General features: G+C 49.8%; 1 protein-coding gene across 2 annotated transcripts in view; it reads left to right on the plus strand.

Annotated features, from left to right (window-relative positions):
* ADAMTS2 (ADAM metallopeptidase with thrombospondin type 1 motif 2) overlaps nucleotides 1–18,377 on the plus strand; it is a 241,762-nt gene that overhangs the window by 133,470 nt on the left and 89,915 nt on the right. For both annotated transcript variants that reach the window (XM_042932778.1, XM_042932788.1), the window contains one exon: nucleotides 8,797–8,999. In XM_042932778.1, the coding sequence (XP_042788712.1) occupies nucleotides 8,797–8,999 (203 nt within the window). The remainder of the gene's footprint in view (nucleotides 1–8,796; nucleotides 9,000–18,377) is intronic.

The raw sequence follows: 18,377 nt of genomic DNA on the forward strand, positions 1-18,377 counted from the left end.
TTCAAAGGACCCTTTTTATTGTTCTCATCCTGTCCTTGTTCTCATACTATCCTTGTATATCTTCTCCTAGCTCTCAGAGGTTATTGATGATGGGCTGCCCCCACCTTCCTGTATCGTCTCTTTTCCCCCCACTTTCCTGTTGTTTGGTTGTCTGCCTCTTCTTGGTCTCCATCTGCCATGTCTGGAGTTTCCCCGGGAGAGCCAGTGATCCCTGGCTAGCTATTCATGTGTAACGTTGGGCAACAAAAGAAATGACTAGGAGCTTGAAACATGTAGGCAGGGGGAACTGTGGACAGTGATACTACCTTTTGGTCTTTTGATCAGATTCTGTAGAGAAGACCCCTCCCAGTCTCCATCCTGAGGGGTAAAGGCCTGACCTCTAGAATACTGGGGTGAATTGTGGAAGGGAGTTAGTGCCTCAGCATTGATTTAGTCCTCCTGGTTTTAGTTTGGTGCCTATGCTCTCAAATATACCTGGTGCCTGCAGCCCACAGACCCTTTTCCACCTTTCTGAGAGGGAACGAGCTTCCAGACCAACACCAGTGTTAGTTGTCAGGGCTGTCACAAGGGCACAGTATATGGGCAGGGCATTTGGCACTAGCCACCAACTGGTCCTGCTTATTTCAATCCTGTCTTCACTCCCACTCCCAGAAGTGCTTGGTGCCTTTGGTGGATTTTATGATGTAGACTAGAAGAGTCTCTTGGTTTTTCTCATTGCCAGCTTGGGATTCAACTTTCTCTGATATAGTAAGTCCATTACTATGAGACCATCTGCTTTCCAGCCTCCAACAGTTCTGTTAGTTTTTCCTCTGCTGCTCTCTGTGTCCTTGTAGCCTTGTGATTTAAAAAAAAAAAATCACTTTACTAAAGTTGTAATGGAATTCCAGGAAGGAGCTAAATTGGTTGTATATGTTCAATCTATTATTTTACCCAGAAGCCCCTCATGTGTTTGGATCTGTTTTTGGACTTTGTATTCGGTACCATTGATCTGTCTTTCATGACAGCAATGGTCTATGTACTAATATTTTGTAATACTAAAAATTAGCATATTAAACATATAAAGAACATAAACATATCTTGTAATATGTTCTGTTAATTTGAAAGGTAAGTACCCCCGAGGGATGCCTGGGTGGCTCAGTCAGTTAAGCAACTGACTGGCTCAGGTCATGATCTCACGGTTCATGGGTTCAACCCGTGTCGGGCTCTGTGCTGATGGCTCAGAGCCTGGATTCTGCTTCAGATTCTGTGTCTCCCTCTCTCTGCCCCTCCCCTGTTGCTGCTCTGTCTGTCTGTCTCTCTCTCTCAAAAATGAATAAACATTAAAAAAATTTTTTTAAATGTAAGTACCCCCCATTATTATTATTTTTCAATAGTTTCAAGATTTTTCTGGCTTTTTTTCCCTTCTAGCCTTCCAGTTATATCTTATTTTGTTGGGTTTTAATAATTCTTTGATGGAGATTGTGTTACATTCGTAGATTGATTTGGAGGAGAGTCAAACTTGGGTATTTTATTGGGTTATTTATTTAATTGTGTTAAATTTGTAGATGGATTTGGAGGAGAATCAACTTGCCGTCCAGGATAGCATTGTTGTGTCTCCATTTATTGAGGTCTTCCTTTGTATTTGGGGGGAGTTTCAGACTATATTTGACTACTCATTGTGTGGTCTTTATACATTCATTCCTTTTTATTCCTAGATATTTCATGGGCTTTGTTGCTGTATTTGAGAAGCCCTTTTGCCCATTCTCTTTCTTAGCTAGAAAGAAAGGCACTGGCCTTTGTGTACATATTTTACATCAGATGAGAAGTATCTATTCCTTGTAGGCTTGGTAAAACTGTCCTATAAAACCCTCTAGGTTTTTCTTTGACTAGTTTTTCAGTTTTTCCTAAGGTTTATTCAGGTTTCCTAAACTGAGCCAGCGATTAGACTTTATATCCAATATCTAGTGTAGGCTTATTGAAACTGTATCTTTAATTTCTGGTGTTTGGGGTTTGAGGGCATTTCCTCTTCTTGTTTTCTTTGATTTTCTCTCTGTGGTGGTGGCTATGGACATGACTTTTGAGTTTTCTTGCTGTCCTAATACATAGTCAGATTTGGAATGTGTTCCACGTGTGCTTGAAAGGGGCACGTTTTCTTGTTGTTTGGGCTTCAGCTAGGTTGTCTCAGTAATGCAGATCCCCAACAGCCCTACCTCATGTTAGACTAATCCATCTATTGTTTTCTGGAATAAATGTATAAAAATGCACATAGAACTGCAATTTGTCTATTTTTCCTTGGATCAGGTTGAAGCTTTGTTAGGTTTCATATCTTTTATATTTTCTCAATGAATTGCTGATCAGTTTGTCCCATTAATGCCTTGGGTTATATTTCATCTCATAAATACTGTTTTACTTTGCTTTTTTTGGTTGTTGTTGGCAATCACATGGTCCCTCTATTGTTGCACCATTCTTCTGAAGGCCCCTGGGTCATTTTATCTTAGCTGTGTCTTGGGTAAGCAGTGCATAGCTGGATTTTGTGCCAGCTCATTTTTGCTCCTGCTCCCCCAACCCAGCCCTGCTCCACCTGCCTCTTCTCCCAGCCCCACTGCTGGCCCCAAGCACCCTCCCATTGCCTCTCTGCCCTGACTCCTTTCCTTCCCAGCCCTGCTGTGACTTGTAGGGCACTCAGGAAAGCGAGGCACCCAGGACCCATGGCTCCTGTCTTCCAGGGGGCCTCTCTCTGAGGCGGGAGAGGACCTTAGGGCCCAGCAGATTCACAGATGAGATTGGAACCACAAATGGTGGTGTGTTTTATGAAAGAAGAAGACAAGATGCTGTCAGGGAGATGTTGGGGGAGGGGAGAGCCTATTTTAATCAGGATGAAATAAACCTAGTCCCCCTGAGGAGGTGACATTTCAGTTGGCATGTGAAGGATGAGAAGGAGCAGGTCCAGTGAGAAATGAGGGTACAATCATTCCATGGATAGAGGACAACAGTCTTCTCTTGTCACTGAGAAGGGTCTTCTCAAGACTCCGTGCACTCCGTCCCCCGTAGATGTGCAGCCAGCTCTGTGGGGGAGGCAGATGGGGACCAAACGTGTCCCTGAGGCCAGTGCTGGAGGGCCATGGACCCCCTTCCCTGTGGGCCTTTTGGAGGACCCTTGCTGGGCTTGATGGGGAGCGCCAACTCTGAGCTGGAGTAGCAGCAGCAGAGAGGGCATCCCAGGTGAAGAGGTCAGCGTGGCAAAGTCCTCCCTGTGGGATTTGCAAAGCCCCAGGACAGCAAACACACAGGCGCCCTTGAACCTACAGAACCAGCATCTACCACACGATGCTTCTGAGCCCTTTGCAGACTCAGGACCCAGGGTCTCTCTTCTCCAGGTTAAACGTTTTTGTTTCTGCCAATTTCAGTTTCCCCAACCCATCCCTCAGTGCTGGCAAAGTATGGGGACCGCTCTGGGGCGTGTTAACAACATTGGATCCCATGGCCCTGGGCTGGGCCCCAGCTCCTCCTGGGCTGAGTGGCTTGTCTAAGTCACTTAATCTTTCTGCTCCTGGGATTCCTTGATGCTAAACTGGGGACAGTAATGAAGACAGTGGGGAGCCTCCTCCTTGCAGTGGGTATCAGATGGCTGCTGGGGTGGCAGAGCTTTGTCCCTGTCCCCACCCCCAAATGCGGGGCTTGGTGCAGGCAGTACCCTGTGCTCCATGGGCTGTGGGTGAGCTCGGCCTCTGCGACCCACTGATTCCCCTGGAGGGCGGGTGCTTGGGCATTCCCTGGATGCAATTCGGTTTCCCCTTCTCCTGTCCTGTCCCTGATTCTCTGAGGCATCCTGCCTGATCCCTTCTGGAGACTCTAAAACTGGGGACAGCTCTTGGAAGCTTCTTGCCTCGTCATCCTTTGCCTGAGACATGAGCAAAAAAAGCCCTAGCTGCCATGCAGAAGAAGGGTCCCCCCCAGCACAGGGAATGCCAGGAACCCAAATCCCCGTTGTTAGGCACTAGAAAGATAGGGTCCTGCCACAGATGCCTCCAGTCAGGGGAGCCTTGGCCTGCAGGGATCCTGGCTTCTTCTGTCTACCGTAGAGCAGCCACCCGTGGGGACCAGCAACTTCTCATGGGGAAAGGCTGTGTACAGAGGGCAACAGGAGCCAGAGCAGGAGATGGGCAGCTCTGACAGCTTGTTATCCTGGCCTGGGATCTCAAGTCATCATGACACCAACAACCCAGGGTGTGGTGTCTGGACCCTGGTGCCCCTGTAGCTGAAGGTGGGGCTGAGAGCCCAGCTCCCCTGCAGCATCACCTGTCCACAAAGAGTCTTCCAGAATAATTCTCACTTGTCCCTAAAGCCTCTCGTCTGCTGCCTCCTCCAGACAGGAGCAGGAACTCCCTCCACGTCACAGTGGTGCAGAGCAGATGCTGGAGGTGGGATAGGGACTCTGAAAGCAGCTCAGACTCAGGCGAGGCAGCCTGCCATCTGGTCCCGCCCCGCCACTTGGCCCTGTGCATATGTCTCCTCTTCGGGGCTGACAAACAGGCCCCTGTGGTGTGCATCCCATCACTGTCCCCATCTCACAGATGGAAAGACTGATGGGACTCCCCCTGCACCTGCTGGCACAAACCTGCCACCTGGCCACGGGACAGACACCAAGCAGGGAAAGCAGAGGTGAGGGAGGTAAAGGAGATGAAGGAGAAGCAGAGAGGGGAGGGCTCTGACAGAACAGAGGACTAAGTCAGGCCAGGGCCAAGTGACTGCTTGCATTTCTGTCCCTCCCGGGGTCCTCATGTCCCCCTGTGCACCCTGACGCACACACGCACACATGGCAGGTGCTGGCCAGGGGCCCCTCCAGGGGTGGAGACAGGGATGGGGAGGGCGGGCCTGCACGCAGTGCCCGTGCAGAGCTGATCATCCTGCTGGGCTGTCTGGGGATGATTCAGGGCCATCCTTGCCGCTCCCAGAGGAGACACCAGCTACTTAAGTCTGACAGGGGATTTGAGGAATTGCTACTCTATTTTTACACATTTATTTCTTTGCATTTCCAACAAGCAGGGACAGCTCACCTTCAGAACCACCTTGGGAAGCAGAAAAATGGTAATTTCCATTAAAAAAAAAACCTCTTCCCTGGGGAAGAGGCTCGATGTTACCCTCTGCCCCTGTCAAGCCCAGGGTCACTGATGGGTGGTCCCTAGGTGAAACCAGCCATAGAGGTGCTTATTAGGGCCACATGACATTTTATTTATTTATTTATTTATTTATTTATTTATTTATTTATTTACTTACTTAAAGATTTTTTTATGTTTATTTATTTCTGAGACAGAGAGAAACAGAGCATGAGTGGGGGTGGGGCAGAGAGAGAGGGAGACACAGAATCAGAAGCAGGCTCCAGACTCTGAGCTGTCAGCACAGAGCCTGACGCAGGGCTTGAACTCACAAATCGTGAGATCATGACCTGAGCCGAAGTCGGTCACTCAACCGACTGAGCCACCCAGGCGCCCCTCACATGACATTTTAAAAATAACTCATTGGGTTGACAGTATTTCAGAATTGGGAGATTTTGTGTTAAAATCTAGAAGAGCCATCTCTTGAGGAATTAGGACAGGGGTGTCACAGGTTGGGGCAAGTGATGGGCAGGTAACACTGGGCTGTGGATCGACAGCCATGCCTAGAGGTGGGACACATGGGGCCCATGTCCCCAGGCCACCTGACCTGCTGCTGTCACTGCCCTCCTGGCCCCCAAAGGCATCAGAGTGTGCCCCTGATCCTGGGAGTTGTCATGCAGTGACCCCTCCCAATGTTCCCCATGGGTGGGAGGGTTGAAGGGGCTGCCTCTTGGCCAGAGCTGGCTGGGACACATCTTGTAGCCAGATGTGCCAGGCAAGCACAGTTTTTAGCAAAATTTATGTTTCAGGTCCATGAAAAACAGCAACCTTTACTAAAGACACAACAGAAATGCCAATTTCACCTCAAGCATAATTATTACTGTTATAGTTATTACTTGGATCATGAGTATTTGGGGGATGACTTGGACGTTCTAGAATACCTTCCCCCAAGCCCCAAGCCCTGTAGGGATGCCCCAAAACCAAAGGTCAAAGTGCCGATGGGGAGAAACAGGTGACACCCCTGCCTCTGGAAGCCTCAGCCCTGCTCAGACCTGGCAAGACCTACGGGAACACATCCCCAAGATCAGCAGTGTCTGCCAAGTCCCTAGGCCTAGGGCCACATGAGCACTGATAGGACCCAGAGGCCAGGCTGAAATCTCTTCCACTGTCAATCTTAGATGTCTCCTCAGTTTCCCTACAACGGGCTCCATCCTGAAGCCCAGGCCGTGCAGAGACCCCATCCTGGTTTCAGCAGGCCTGTTGCTCAAGCCAAGTCCCACTGTAGGGATTTGTGGCCCCCTGAGGGACGAGTGGCAGGCTCCTGTCTGATCCTGGGTCAACTGCCTAGTAATCCCCTGACACCAACACTGGTCTTCCTGGCCTGTCCCTGTGCACCGGGTTGCTTACCTGGCCTAAAGGCCTTTGTTCCTCCTGGTCCCTCAGGGTTGGAGGTGGGCTCCTGGCCACTCTCCCCTCCTCCCTTTGGAGCTCCTGCATGCTTACAGCCCATGTATGAAGCCACAGTGACACAGAGCTCACCCAGCCCTTTGTTCCATCCGTCATTACTGGCTCAGACCAGGATAACAAGCTGTCAGAGCTGCCCATCTCCTGCTCTTGGCTCCTGTTGCCCTCTGTACACAACCTTTCCCCATGAGAAGTTGCTGGTCCCCACGGGTGGCTGCTCTACGGTAGACAGAAGAAGCCAGGATCCCTGCAGGCCAAGGCTCCCCTGACTGGAGGCATCTGTGGCAGGACCCTATCTTTCTAGTGCCTAACAACGGGGATTTGGGTTCCTGGCATTCCCTGTGCTGGGGGGGACCCTTCTTCTGCATGGCAGCTAGGGCTTTTTTTGCTCATGTCTCAGGCAAAGGATGACGAGGCAAGAAGCTTCCAAGAGCTGTCCCCAGTTTTAGAGTCTCCAGAAGGGATCAGGCAGGATGCCTCAGAGAATCAGGGACAGGACAGGAGAAGGGGAAACCGAATTGCATCCAGGGAATGCCCAAGCACCCGCCCTCCAGGGGAATCAGTGGGTCGCAGAGGCCGAGCTCACCCATAGCCCATGGAGCACAGGGTACTGCCTGCACCAAGCCCCGCATTTGGGGGTGGGGACAGGGACAAAGCTCTGCCACCCCAGCAGCCATCTGATACCCACTGCAAGGAGGAGGCTCCCCACTGTCTTCATTACTGTCCCCAGTTTAGCATCAAGGAATCCCAGGAGCAGAAAGATTAAGTGACTTAGACAAGCCACTCAGCCCAGGAGGAGCTGGGGCCCAGCCCAGGGCCATGGGATCCAATGTTGTTAACACGCCCCAGAGCGGTCCCCATACTTTGCCAGCACTGAGGGATGGGTTGGGGAAACTGAAATTGGCAGAAACAAAAACGTTTAACCTGGAGAAGAGAGACCCTGGGTCCTGAGTCTGCAAAGGGCTCAGAAGCATCGTGTGGTAGATGCTGGTTCTGTAGGTTCAAGGGCGCCTGTGTGTTTGCTGTCCTGGGGCTTTGCAAATCCCACAGGGAGGACTTTGCCACGCTGACCTCTTCACCTGGGATGCCCTCTCTGCTGCTGCTACTCCAGCTCAGAGTTGGCGCTCCCCATCAAGCCCAGCAAGGGTCCTCCAAAAGGCCCACAGGGAAGGGGGTCCATGGCCCTCCAGCACTGGCCTCAGGGACACGTTTGGTCCCCATCTGCCTCCCCCACAGAGCTGGCTGCACATCTACGGGGGACGGAGTGCACGGAGTCTTGAGAAGACCCTTCTCAGTGACAAGAGAAGACTGTTGTCCTCTATCCATGGAATGATTGTACCCTCATTTCTCACTGGACCTGCTCCTTCTCATCCTTCACATGCCAACTGAAATGTCACCTCCTCAGGGGGACTAGGCCTGAACTCTAGTCCAGGGTGGGCTCCAGGCCTGGTGGGAAAGGAGAAGAGAACCAGAGCAGATGCCACAGCTGTGCTGACAGGGAGATGCCATTTTGGGCTCCTGGGCCTGACAGAGTTCCAGGCCCCTGGGACCCTCAGCTGAGGCCCCTTGGACCCTCTCTCCCACCCCAGGCAGACTGTGGAGTCTTTATCCCTGCACAATTCAGTCAGGCAACCACCCATCTCCTCAGCCTGTGACAAGGAGTAGACACAATTTACCGGAGAGAGAGAGGGGAGAGGAGTGCCCATGGGTGGTCTTGACCCTGCACAGGTGTGAGTGGGCCTTGCCTAGAGATGAGGGGCCTTGCTTCAGTGGAAGCAAGTTCTGGGAGAGGAGCTGCCTAAGGAGATGCTGTGGGACACACACCACCAGGGCTGGCCCTTCGTCTCCCTGGTTTTAACGTGGTAGCCACACTGGGGAGACCAGCCTTTGGGCACCTGGGCGGCCCTTCTTGGGTATTCAAGTGTGTGAATGGATGGAAAGAGCTGGCTGTGGTCATGCACACTCCTAGCTGGGCAGCCCAGCTTCTTGGCCTCTCCATTCACTGCTGGGTTCCAGGCCCGGTCTCTGTGAAGGCCAAGGAGTTGGTTTGCATGCTGCTGGGTCTGAGCCCACTTGACACTCACTCTGCCCTCTCTGAATCTCTGTTTGTTCCTCTGTAAAATGGGGACAGTTCAGGTGCTTCAATAAGGTAATGGCCAGGCTGGTGCCGAGTGGTATCCAGGTGGGGTTTTGCCGTGTTTCAATGTACCTGGCAAGCCTGGGCTGCTACTGCAGATTGTGTCCTCTGTCCTTTCAGGGCCCCCCCCGGGCAGCCTGGATAACCTCAGCCGTGCCCTGGGTGTCCTGGAGGAGCGTGTCAATGGCTCGAGGCGCAGAGCGAGAAGGCACGCTGCAGATGGTGACTACAACATCGAGGTTCTGCTGGGTGTGGATGACTCTGTGGTCCAGTTCCATGGGAAGGAGCATGTGCAGAAGTACCTGCTCACGCTCATGAACATCGTAAGTGGCAGTCGGTGGTGGGGTGGAGCAGTGGGGCTGCTGGAAAGGTCACCATATCAGCCTGTGGGCAAGACCTCCCAGGACCCCAGTGCAGAGGTAAGTCAGGGGCAAGAGGATTTGAACGAGCCAATTGCTGGGCAGAGAGACCCCTGCCCATCTGTCCACCTTCCTCTCTACCTGCCTTACGTGAGTCATCGACCCTCTGGAACTCAGCCCTTTCATCCCCAAAGTGGGGCCAAAGTCAGGTTTGCAGAGCGTATTTTATTTTAATTAATTAATTAATTTTGGAAAGAGAGACAGAGTATGAGTGGGGGAGGGGCAGAGAGAGAGGGAGACACAGAATCCAAAGCAGGCTCCAGGCCCTGAGCTCTGAGCTGTCAGCACAGAGCCCGACGTGGGGCTTGAACTCATGAACTATGAGATTATGACCTGAGCCAAAGTAGGACGCTTAACAGACTGAGCCACCCAGGTACCCCAAGCATATTTTATTTTGGAGACTGTTGTCGTGTTTAACCTCATCTCGTTTTTGAAAAGTGCCTTTGATGTAGTAATAATAATTATGATAATAATAATAATAATAACAATGAAACAACCACGATGGCTATGATCATTGAGCTCTTACTGAGTGACTGTGTGCCAGGCCCCTGTAGGCATGCATTATCTTAGGCAATCCTCACACTAATTCTGCAAGACTAGTAGATATAAAATCTTGCCTGCCTTGAACATATGTGCTCTTCCCCAAGAATTACACTGCCTTCCAACCCGGCTGAAAGTCCTGCTGAAGGAAAACTCTCTGTTTTCCATACTCACACCAGCTCTTCTGACACCATATGTGTGGGTTTTCCATAACAAGTGCTCCCGACACTACCCAGAGTTAGCACGGACCCCACGGGGTAAGGGCTCAGTCCCACAAGACTGGCCTCACTTAGGATGCCACTCACAAGTCCTGGGTTGTCACCTGTACAACCTGGTCAGAAGACCCAACCAGCCGTAAATCAAGGGTTCCCATGACTCCCTCCTCGGGTTCAACTGTTTGCTTGGTTCGGTTCACAGAACTCAGGAAAACCCTACTTACTGTCACTGGTATATTATAAAGGATGCAACTCAGGAAGAGTCAAAGAGATGCATGGGGCAAGGTAGGTGGGAAGGGTTGACAGCTTCCCTGCCCTTTCCGGGCACACCACCCTCCCAGCACCTCAGTGTGTTCACCAACCTGGAAGCTCTCAAAACTCCATGGTTTACAGTTTTTCTGGCAGTGTTATTGGCCATGGTGATTCAGTCGTCTTTCTCCCTAGGAGCCTGGGGCGGAAGTAGGGGGGGCAGTGCTAAAAGTTCCAACCTTCTGATCACCCAGTTGGTTCCTCTGGCAACTGGCTTCCCCCATCCTGAAGCCATCTAGGTCCCACCAAGAGTCACCTCATTAGCATAAACTCAGGTACCCTTGAAAGGGGCTTATTATGAATAATAAACTTCTCCTGTCACCCCTGTCACTTGGAAATTACAGGGTTTAGGAGGTCTGTGTCAGGAACTGGGGGGAAGAGACCAGTAGATATTTATTATTATGTCACACTTGGGTTAGTTAACTCCTAGCCCCACCATTAACCTGGTGTGAAGGGTCCCTCTGTCACACATACCTGGTGCTGCATGAGCCAGTAGGAGGAAGTCTAGAATTTTTCTCGGTTTTGCCAGTTAACTTCAGTTTATTCATTTCCACCTTCGTGATCTGACTGTATCCCAACTTTGGGTAATAGGATGGTTTGGTTAGTTTCTTGAAAAGCCTGAGGAATACAAAAATTCCTAAATTGAAATGTATTTTATCATAGCCAAAGAAAAAAGTGTTTTATGACATAAATTGGAGGAGCTGAGGAACAGTAGTTGGGTCACGTCTTTTTTCCCTGTAGCACCCAGCAAGCATTTATTGGACACATGCTTGTCCCAGGGCATGGCAGACAGCCTGGGGCTCAGAGACAAGGGGGGGGATGTCTGCCCTTCTAATCTGAGCTCTGCCTCCCAGTGTAGTCAGGGAGATGAGGCACCCTGTTTGAGTGTGTGTTGCCCTGACAATTAAGACCCTATAAGGCACTGTGTCCTCATTTAGGGCTGTGCACACCCAGGACAGAGTCCCTAGGGGCTGATGGAAGTCATGCCCCTTTGGTGGTCTTGGGGAGGAGGGAGATGGAGAAATCATGAATAAGTGAGAAAGGATGACCTTCCAGGGCAATGCTGTCCAACAGAACCTTCTGCAGTGCTGAGAATGCTCAAAATTCTGCCCTGCTCAATGTGGCAGCCACTAGCCAACCTTTGAGCACTTAAAATGTGGCTGGCACGATGGGAGAACTGAACTTTTACCTTATTTGATATTCAGTGGAGTTTTAAATTTTTAACTTAAAAATATTTTTTAAAAGTTTACTTATTTATTTTGAGACAGAGAGAGCACAAGCAGGAGAGGGGCAGAGAGAGAGAGGAAGAGACAGAATCTCAAGTAGGTTCCACATTGTCAGTGCAGTGGGTCTTGAACCCATGAAACCATGAGATCATGACCTGAGCTGAAATCAAGAGTTGGACGCTTAACTGACTGAGTCACCCAGGGGCCCTAAAATTCTTTTTAATTGTGGTAAAATACATATAAAGTTTACCACCTTCACAATTTTATTTTTATTTTATTTTATTTTTTCTAATTTTTTAACGTTTATTTATTTCTGAGAGACAAAGACAGAGCATGAGTGGGGGAGGGGCAGAGAGAGAGGGAGACACAGAATCCGAAGCAGGCTCCAGGCTTTGAGCTGTCAGCACAGAGCCTGATGTGGGGCTCGAACTCACCAACCGTGAGATCATGACTTGAGCTAAAATCAGTCACTTAACTGACTGAGCCACCCAGGTGCCCCTACATTCACTATTTTAAAAGTGTATAGTTCATTGGGGTGGTTAAGCTTCTGACTTAGGCTCAGGTCATAATCTCATGGTTTGTGGGTTGGAGCCCTTCGTCGGGCTCTGTGCTGACAGCTCAGAGCCTGGAGCCTGCTTCAGATTCTTTGTCTTGCTCTCTCTCTGTGCTCCTCTCGTACTCACACTCACTCTGTTGCCTTCTCTCTCTCTCTCTCTCTCTCTCTCTCTCTCAAAAATAAATAAACATTTAAAGAAATAAAGTGTGCAGTCCTGGGACATTAACTATGTTCACACCACTGTTGAACCATCCCTAACATCCATCCACCAGAACTCTCATCTTGTCCCCATTAAACACTAACTCCCTACTCTCCCCTCCCCTGGCCCCTGGAAATCACCCTTCTACTTTCTGTCCCTGTGGTTCTGACTAATTTAGTTACCTCATATAAAAGGAGTCATATGGTATTTATCTTTTTGTGACTGGCTTATTTAACTTAGCATAATGCCTGCAAGGTTCATCCATGTTGTGGCATGTGCCAGAATGTCCTTTTTAAGGCTGAATACAATCCCCCTTGTGTGCATCCATTGCCTTGTGTTTATTCGTTCATCTGTCAATGAGCACTTGAGTTGCTTCTGCTTCTTGGTTATTGTGAGTAATGCTGCTGTGCATGTGGGTGTACAAATATCTCTTCATGTCCCTGCTTTTCAGTCTTTTGGAGTATATACCCAGAAGTGGAATTTCAGGATTATATGATAGTTCTATTTTTTTTTAACATTTACTTATTTTATTTTTGAGACAGAGACAGAGACAGAGACAGAGAGAGTGCTCAGGTGAGCAGGGTGGGGAGGGGCAGAGAGAGAGGGAGACACAGAATCTGAAGCAGGCTCCAGGCTCCGCGCTGTCAGCACAGACCCTGATGCGGGGCTCGAACTCACCAACTGCGAGATCATAACCTGAGCCGAAGTCAGACGCTTAGCTGACTGAGCTGCCCAGGCGCCCCTAAGGTAGCTCTATTTTGTATTTTTTGAGGAACCTCCATACTGTTTTCTGCAGCAGCGCACCATTTTACATTCCTTCCCAGCAGTGCCCGAGGGTTCCAGTCTCTCTACATCCTCACCAACACTTGTTATTTTTGATAGTAGCCATCCGGTGGGTAAATTAATTCATTCGTAATTCATTGACATTTGGATTTAGATCACCATTGTGGCTAGTGGCCAACCTATTGGACAGTGGCCCTGAGACCCGAGGGTGCTGGCTCACCTGGAGCTGTAGCCGGAGCCCCAACTGGCCCTAGAAGGCCTGGCCAGGGCAGATCTCCCTCTCCCTGTGAGTACACAGCTGGTTATGGGGCTTCCCAGCCCTGGAGCCAAACCAGCAACGTGGAGGACAGATGTGGCGGCAGCTGGCCCGGACTGCGCTCCAAGTGAGGCATTTGGTCAGCTGTGAGGACAGCCACGGCCAGGACGGAAACACTTCCAGTGTCTGAGGCATAGGGGCCCCACCCTGGACAGACACAGCCTGTCCCCTGAGGAAGACCATAAAGACCCTGGGAGGGGGGTCTGGTGGGGGTTCTGATGGCAGGGACCCAGAGAATGAAGGCTCTGAGGAGGAGCAGGGGCCGAGGTGGATGGGAGGCGGGTATGGCTGGACCCTGGCAGCTCTAAGCTGGGCTGTTTTCTATCGTTCAGGGTGATACTGCTGCACAGATCCCTTTGGGGCCTCTTTGCAGCAGAGTCTGGGCTGGGATGTGGGTCCTGGTGTGACATAGACATTTCAGGTTCTTCAGATATCCATGTGCTCTCTTCTTCCCTCCCAATTACCAGCCTCCCTTGTACCTAATTTGGAGCTGTGTGGCTAATTTTCTCTAATGGTCTGTGTAGAAGGAAGTGATGTGTCACCTCTTGGCCAAGGCGATTAAGAGCCAGTGTGTCCCTTCCCTCTGTTTCTTTCCCTAACACAGTGACCTTGGAAGCCATATATCCCAGTAAGTGCAGATACAGAACGAGGCAGGACCACCCAACCTCTGCTGGCCTGTGATGTGTATAAAGAAACACATGCCAGCTTTATTGTGTTAGCTACTGATGTGGTGGAGACTTTGTTATGCAGCAGAGCTCATCCTGGGCTAACTGATACACCTGGCACTTGATCATTCTGTCAACAACTGTTCATTGGGCATATCCTGTATGTCAGGCAAGGGGTATAGCTGTGAGCACAACAGGACACAGCCATAGCTTGCATTCTGGTGGGGAGCACAGACAATATTCAAGTGAAAATCAAAAGAGGTAATTTCAGATAAGGACAATGAAAGAAATAAAATAGTGAGGTGGAGAAAGGAGAAGGGCTGGGAAATGTGGGCCACTTTATACAGGTGGTCAGGAAGGACATGCACAGAAAGTAACACTGCAGCTAAGACTTGAATGATATTGGATGACTGTGGGAAGAGGCAGGATGGAGTGTTCAGAGAGAATGGACGGTGTAAAGGCCCTGAGGCAAGAATGAGGTCAGCACATTTGAAGGTGTGAGAAAGGGCTGGTGTGTGGGGAACAAGGGGCCCAGGTAGGAAGGGAAGTTGCAGATGAACAAGGCCAGTCACTGGATGTTGAGAGGGACTTGGATGTGACCCGAAGGGCAGTGGGAAATCTCCAGAGGTGCCACTTCCTTCCTGCATTTACGGGCAAAGACATTTTATTCGTAGGGAAGTGGAAATTAATCAATCCATCCCTCTCTCTATCCAAGACTCTCTGGAGGGTGAAAAGGGTTGTAAATGTTTGCTGAACATCACAAGAGTCACCTCAGTGCAGAAAAGATCCTACGGCATTCAGACCTCTGACCCCCACCAAAGCACTCAGCACCTCCTGCCAGGTCCAGTTTCCTTCCTTTCCTCCCTAAATCTAGAAACTAACGTTCCTTGTTTATTAAAAGATACTCTATTTGGGGGTGCCTGGGTGGCTCAGTCGGTTGAGCATCTGACTTTGGTTCAGGTCATGATCTCACTGTTCATGGGTTCGAGCCCCACGTCAGGCTCTATGCTGACAGCTTGGAATCTGGAGCCTGCTTCAGATTCTGTGTCTCCCTCTTTCTCTGCCCCTCCCCCACTCTCTCTCTCTCTCTCTCTCTCTCTCTCTCTCTCTCTCTCTCTCAAAAATAAATAAATTTTTAAAAATATACTGTATTTAACAGAGACAATAAATTATTTATGATGGAAAATGAGAATATAAATCCGGCAGGAATGTGAATGTCTTCACTTACCGATTATTGCCTATTACCTCATTTTAACGGTGGCATCACATTGCATCACATAGCATGCCTTTTATGTAACCGATTATTGATATGACATAGTCACATAACAAAATTTATTTCCCTATTAGATGTCAGACTGGACACTAGCTGTAATGAACACCCTTACAGCTAAATCTATCACTCATCCATTACTGTTTCCTTAAACTGAGTCCCTAAAAGTGCAGTGCCTGGTCAACAGGTATGGGCATTTTAAAGCTTTCTGTGCCAGAATGTTCTCTGTTAGGATTTCACCTATTAATGCTCCACTGAGCAAATGCCTGTCTCCCCTCCTCCTCCTACCACTGAGTCCTTTTTAGCTATGGTAATTTGAAAGCAATGCTGGGATATACTTTTTGTCTTTAAGTTGTATTTATTTGATGGTAATGAAGTTGCATCTATAAAAATATATATGTACTTTAAAACAGCAATCATCTTACATGTTTAGTGTTGGCCTATTCATGTTCTTTATTCTATGGGGACATTAGTTTCTATCTTGTTAATTTGAAGAACATTTTATATTTGAATAGGTTCACGTTTTGTCTGTCAAGTGGGTGGAAAATATTCCCTGTAATTCTGTTTTTTGCCCTTTGTTTTGTTTTGGGGCAGTTTGCTATGGTTTACATTTTTGTGTGTAGTGGTGTCCTGAGATCTTTCTCTCCTTGGGTTTTCCCTTGGGTGCCATGTTTGGCACTTCACACCCTCCCCCAGAAGTTAATCTTCTAGAGCTTTGCTCTGGTCACCCTGGCAGACTCCCGTGGCTTCTTGTCAGCAGACCGTTTCCCACACTCGTGGCCCTACACTAACCACCTGGCTATTCTTGCTGAGTTCAGCCACATCAGAGACCCAGAATGTCTCTGATTACCAAACTCCTGGGGCCCAGGGCAGAATGAATGTGTGGCTCTCTTGTTTGGAGATCAGGAAAAAGTGCCCTTAAAGGTAGATATAAAGGCTTTTTCCTTTTTCCTGTGATCTCTGTCTCTCAAATTGTCAAGATTTAAAAATTGTCTACTGATTGTCACCGTAAACAATGAAAAATTAGAATTTTAAAGTATTATCATGAATTTTACCAGTTACCTTTATATTGTAAAAAGCTTATTTTATTTTATATTATCTTTGTTTTTTAAATGTTTATTTCTTTATTTTGACAGAGAGAGAGAGAGAGAGAGAGAGAGAGACAGAGAGAATGCACGTGCGGGCACATGCCCCTTTGCAGGGAAGGGGCAGAGAGAGGGAGAATCCCAAGCAGGTTCTGTGCTGTCAGCATGGAGCCTGACTCAGAGCTTGATCCCACGAACCGTGAGATCGAGACCTGAGCTAAAGTCGGAGCTTTAAGCATCTAGCGTCTAAAGCGTCAAGAGTCAGACGCTTAACTGACTGAGCCACCCAGGCACCCCGTACAAAGCTTATTTTATTTTATTTTATTTTATTTTATTTTATTTTATTTTATTTATTTTTTAAACGTTTATTTATTTTTGAGACAGAAAGAGACAGAGCATGAATGGGGGAGGGTCAGAGAGAGAGGGAGACACAGAATCCGAAACAGGCTCTAGGCTCTGAGCGGTCAGCATAGAGCCTGATGCGGGGCTCGAACTCACGGACTGCAAGACCATGACCTGAGCTGAAGTCGGACGTTTAACTGACTGAGCCACCCAGGCGCCCCACAAAGCTTATTTTAAATGCAGATATTACAGCATTTAACTTGGATGCAGAATCACCAAAATTAAACAGACTTGTGTTTCATGGCTCATGCCCGGAGGGTGCCAGAAGTTCACACAAAACACAAGCCAGACTCAGAACAGTTGGAAGGAGGAAGAGAGGAGCCCCCAGGAATGGAGCCAGTGGAGGGAGTGCTCTCTTAGACGCAGATTATCACAGGTGCCCCAGGTCATAGCCAGCAGCAGGAGATATGCCCTCTGGGCCTGACAGCTGCTTTGTTCCCTGACTGCTGCCCCTGGAAGAGCACATCATGCCCTGGTATGGGGTGGGGATCTGGGGACATTAAGCCTGGCATCTCCCCTTCCCTCAGGCCCACTGCCCCAACCCAGGGCAGATGGTCAAGGCTCTTTACACCTTAGCAACTGGATGGGGGTGCCCAAGAGACTCGCCTCCACTGAGACCCATGTGGGGCTGCTTTGGGTGGGACCACCACTGCCATGTCCTGGCCCGAGAGACCACGGGGCATGTGCACCCACCTTGCGCCTGCATGCAGGCCCCTGCCCAGGGCAGAGAGTGGCAGTGATCACAGGGTGGGGAGTGGGAGGCTGAGACCTTGTCCTGTGGAGTCGGGACCACTCGTGAGCCAAGGCCTCACTATCCTGTTGGATTTTACTTACAAAACACAAATTCAAAAGTGAAATGATGAGGAATGTCAAGACAGCAACCTCAGAGCGTTAAACCCCAAGTGCAGGGCCCTTCTGGATATGGGCCCTGGTTGCTGGCCCATGAACTCAGCAACATGAGCCCTGCACTGAGACCCCGCAGCCCAGCCCGACCCTCTCCAGACACCTGATGTGGCCTGTGCTCCCTGCTTCGGGCCCCATTCTCCATGGCCCTTCTCCATCCTCTGCTTGTCCAGAGGCTCTCAGCCCAAAGCTACACTGACTCTCAGCTTTCTGTCCAGATGAAGAAGGCTGTGCCTGAGAGAGTGCTGGGGCCAGATTACTGGCAGTGGCCTCGTCCTCTGGGGCCCTCACACTGGTTTTTAGCTCCCAAATTCCAGAGGCTCAAAGGTTGCTAGCAAACCCAGGATGAGGCCCTGTCCTTTTGGCCTCGGGGTCCTTAGCCTAGTCAGAGAGGCTGTGAAGCCCCACTGAGAGCTTCTATCCACTGCTTGTGGGAGGAAGGGTCTCCTTCCCAGCGCTGGGAGGGCTGTAAGGGCAGAACTGTGAGCCGTGAGCAGATATGTGGCCTGTCCAGCCAGGCTGGCTCCTCCAGGCCCCATTGCCACACCGCCGCTGGGCCCCACCTGGGCTCCCTGCTTAGATGTGGCTCTCCCGCAGCCAGCCTCCCTCTGCCGCATCCCATTCCTCCCAGCCTTCAACCCTGGCTCATGCTGTGGCTCCTCTGGACCCAGCCTTGGGAATGAGGAGCTTCCCTCTACCCAGGACTCCCCTCTTCCACAGGCTCTCCTGGTGCACTGGAAACCACTGTCCTGTTTCACCCTTTCTCCTTAGAAACATGCTCCCCTCTGTGTCTGGTGCTCCCAAGCTAGGCTG

Source organism: Panthera leo, chromosome A1 (assembly GCF_018350215.1).
Source record: "Panthera leo isolate Ple1 chromosome A1, P.leo_Ple1_pat1.1, whole genome shotgun sequence".
Classification (NCBI taxonomy): Eukaryota; Metazoa; Chordata; class Mammalia; order Carnivora; family Felidae; genus Panthera; species Panthera leo.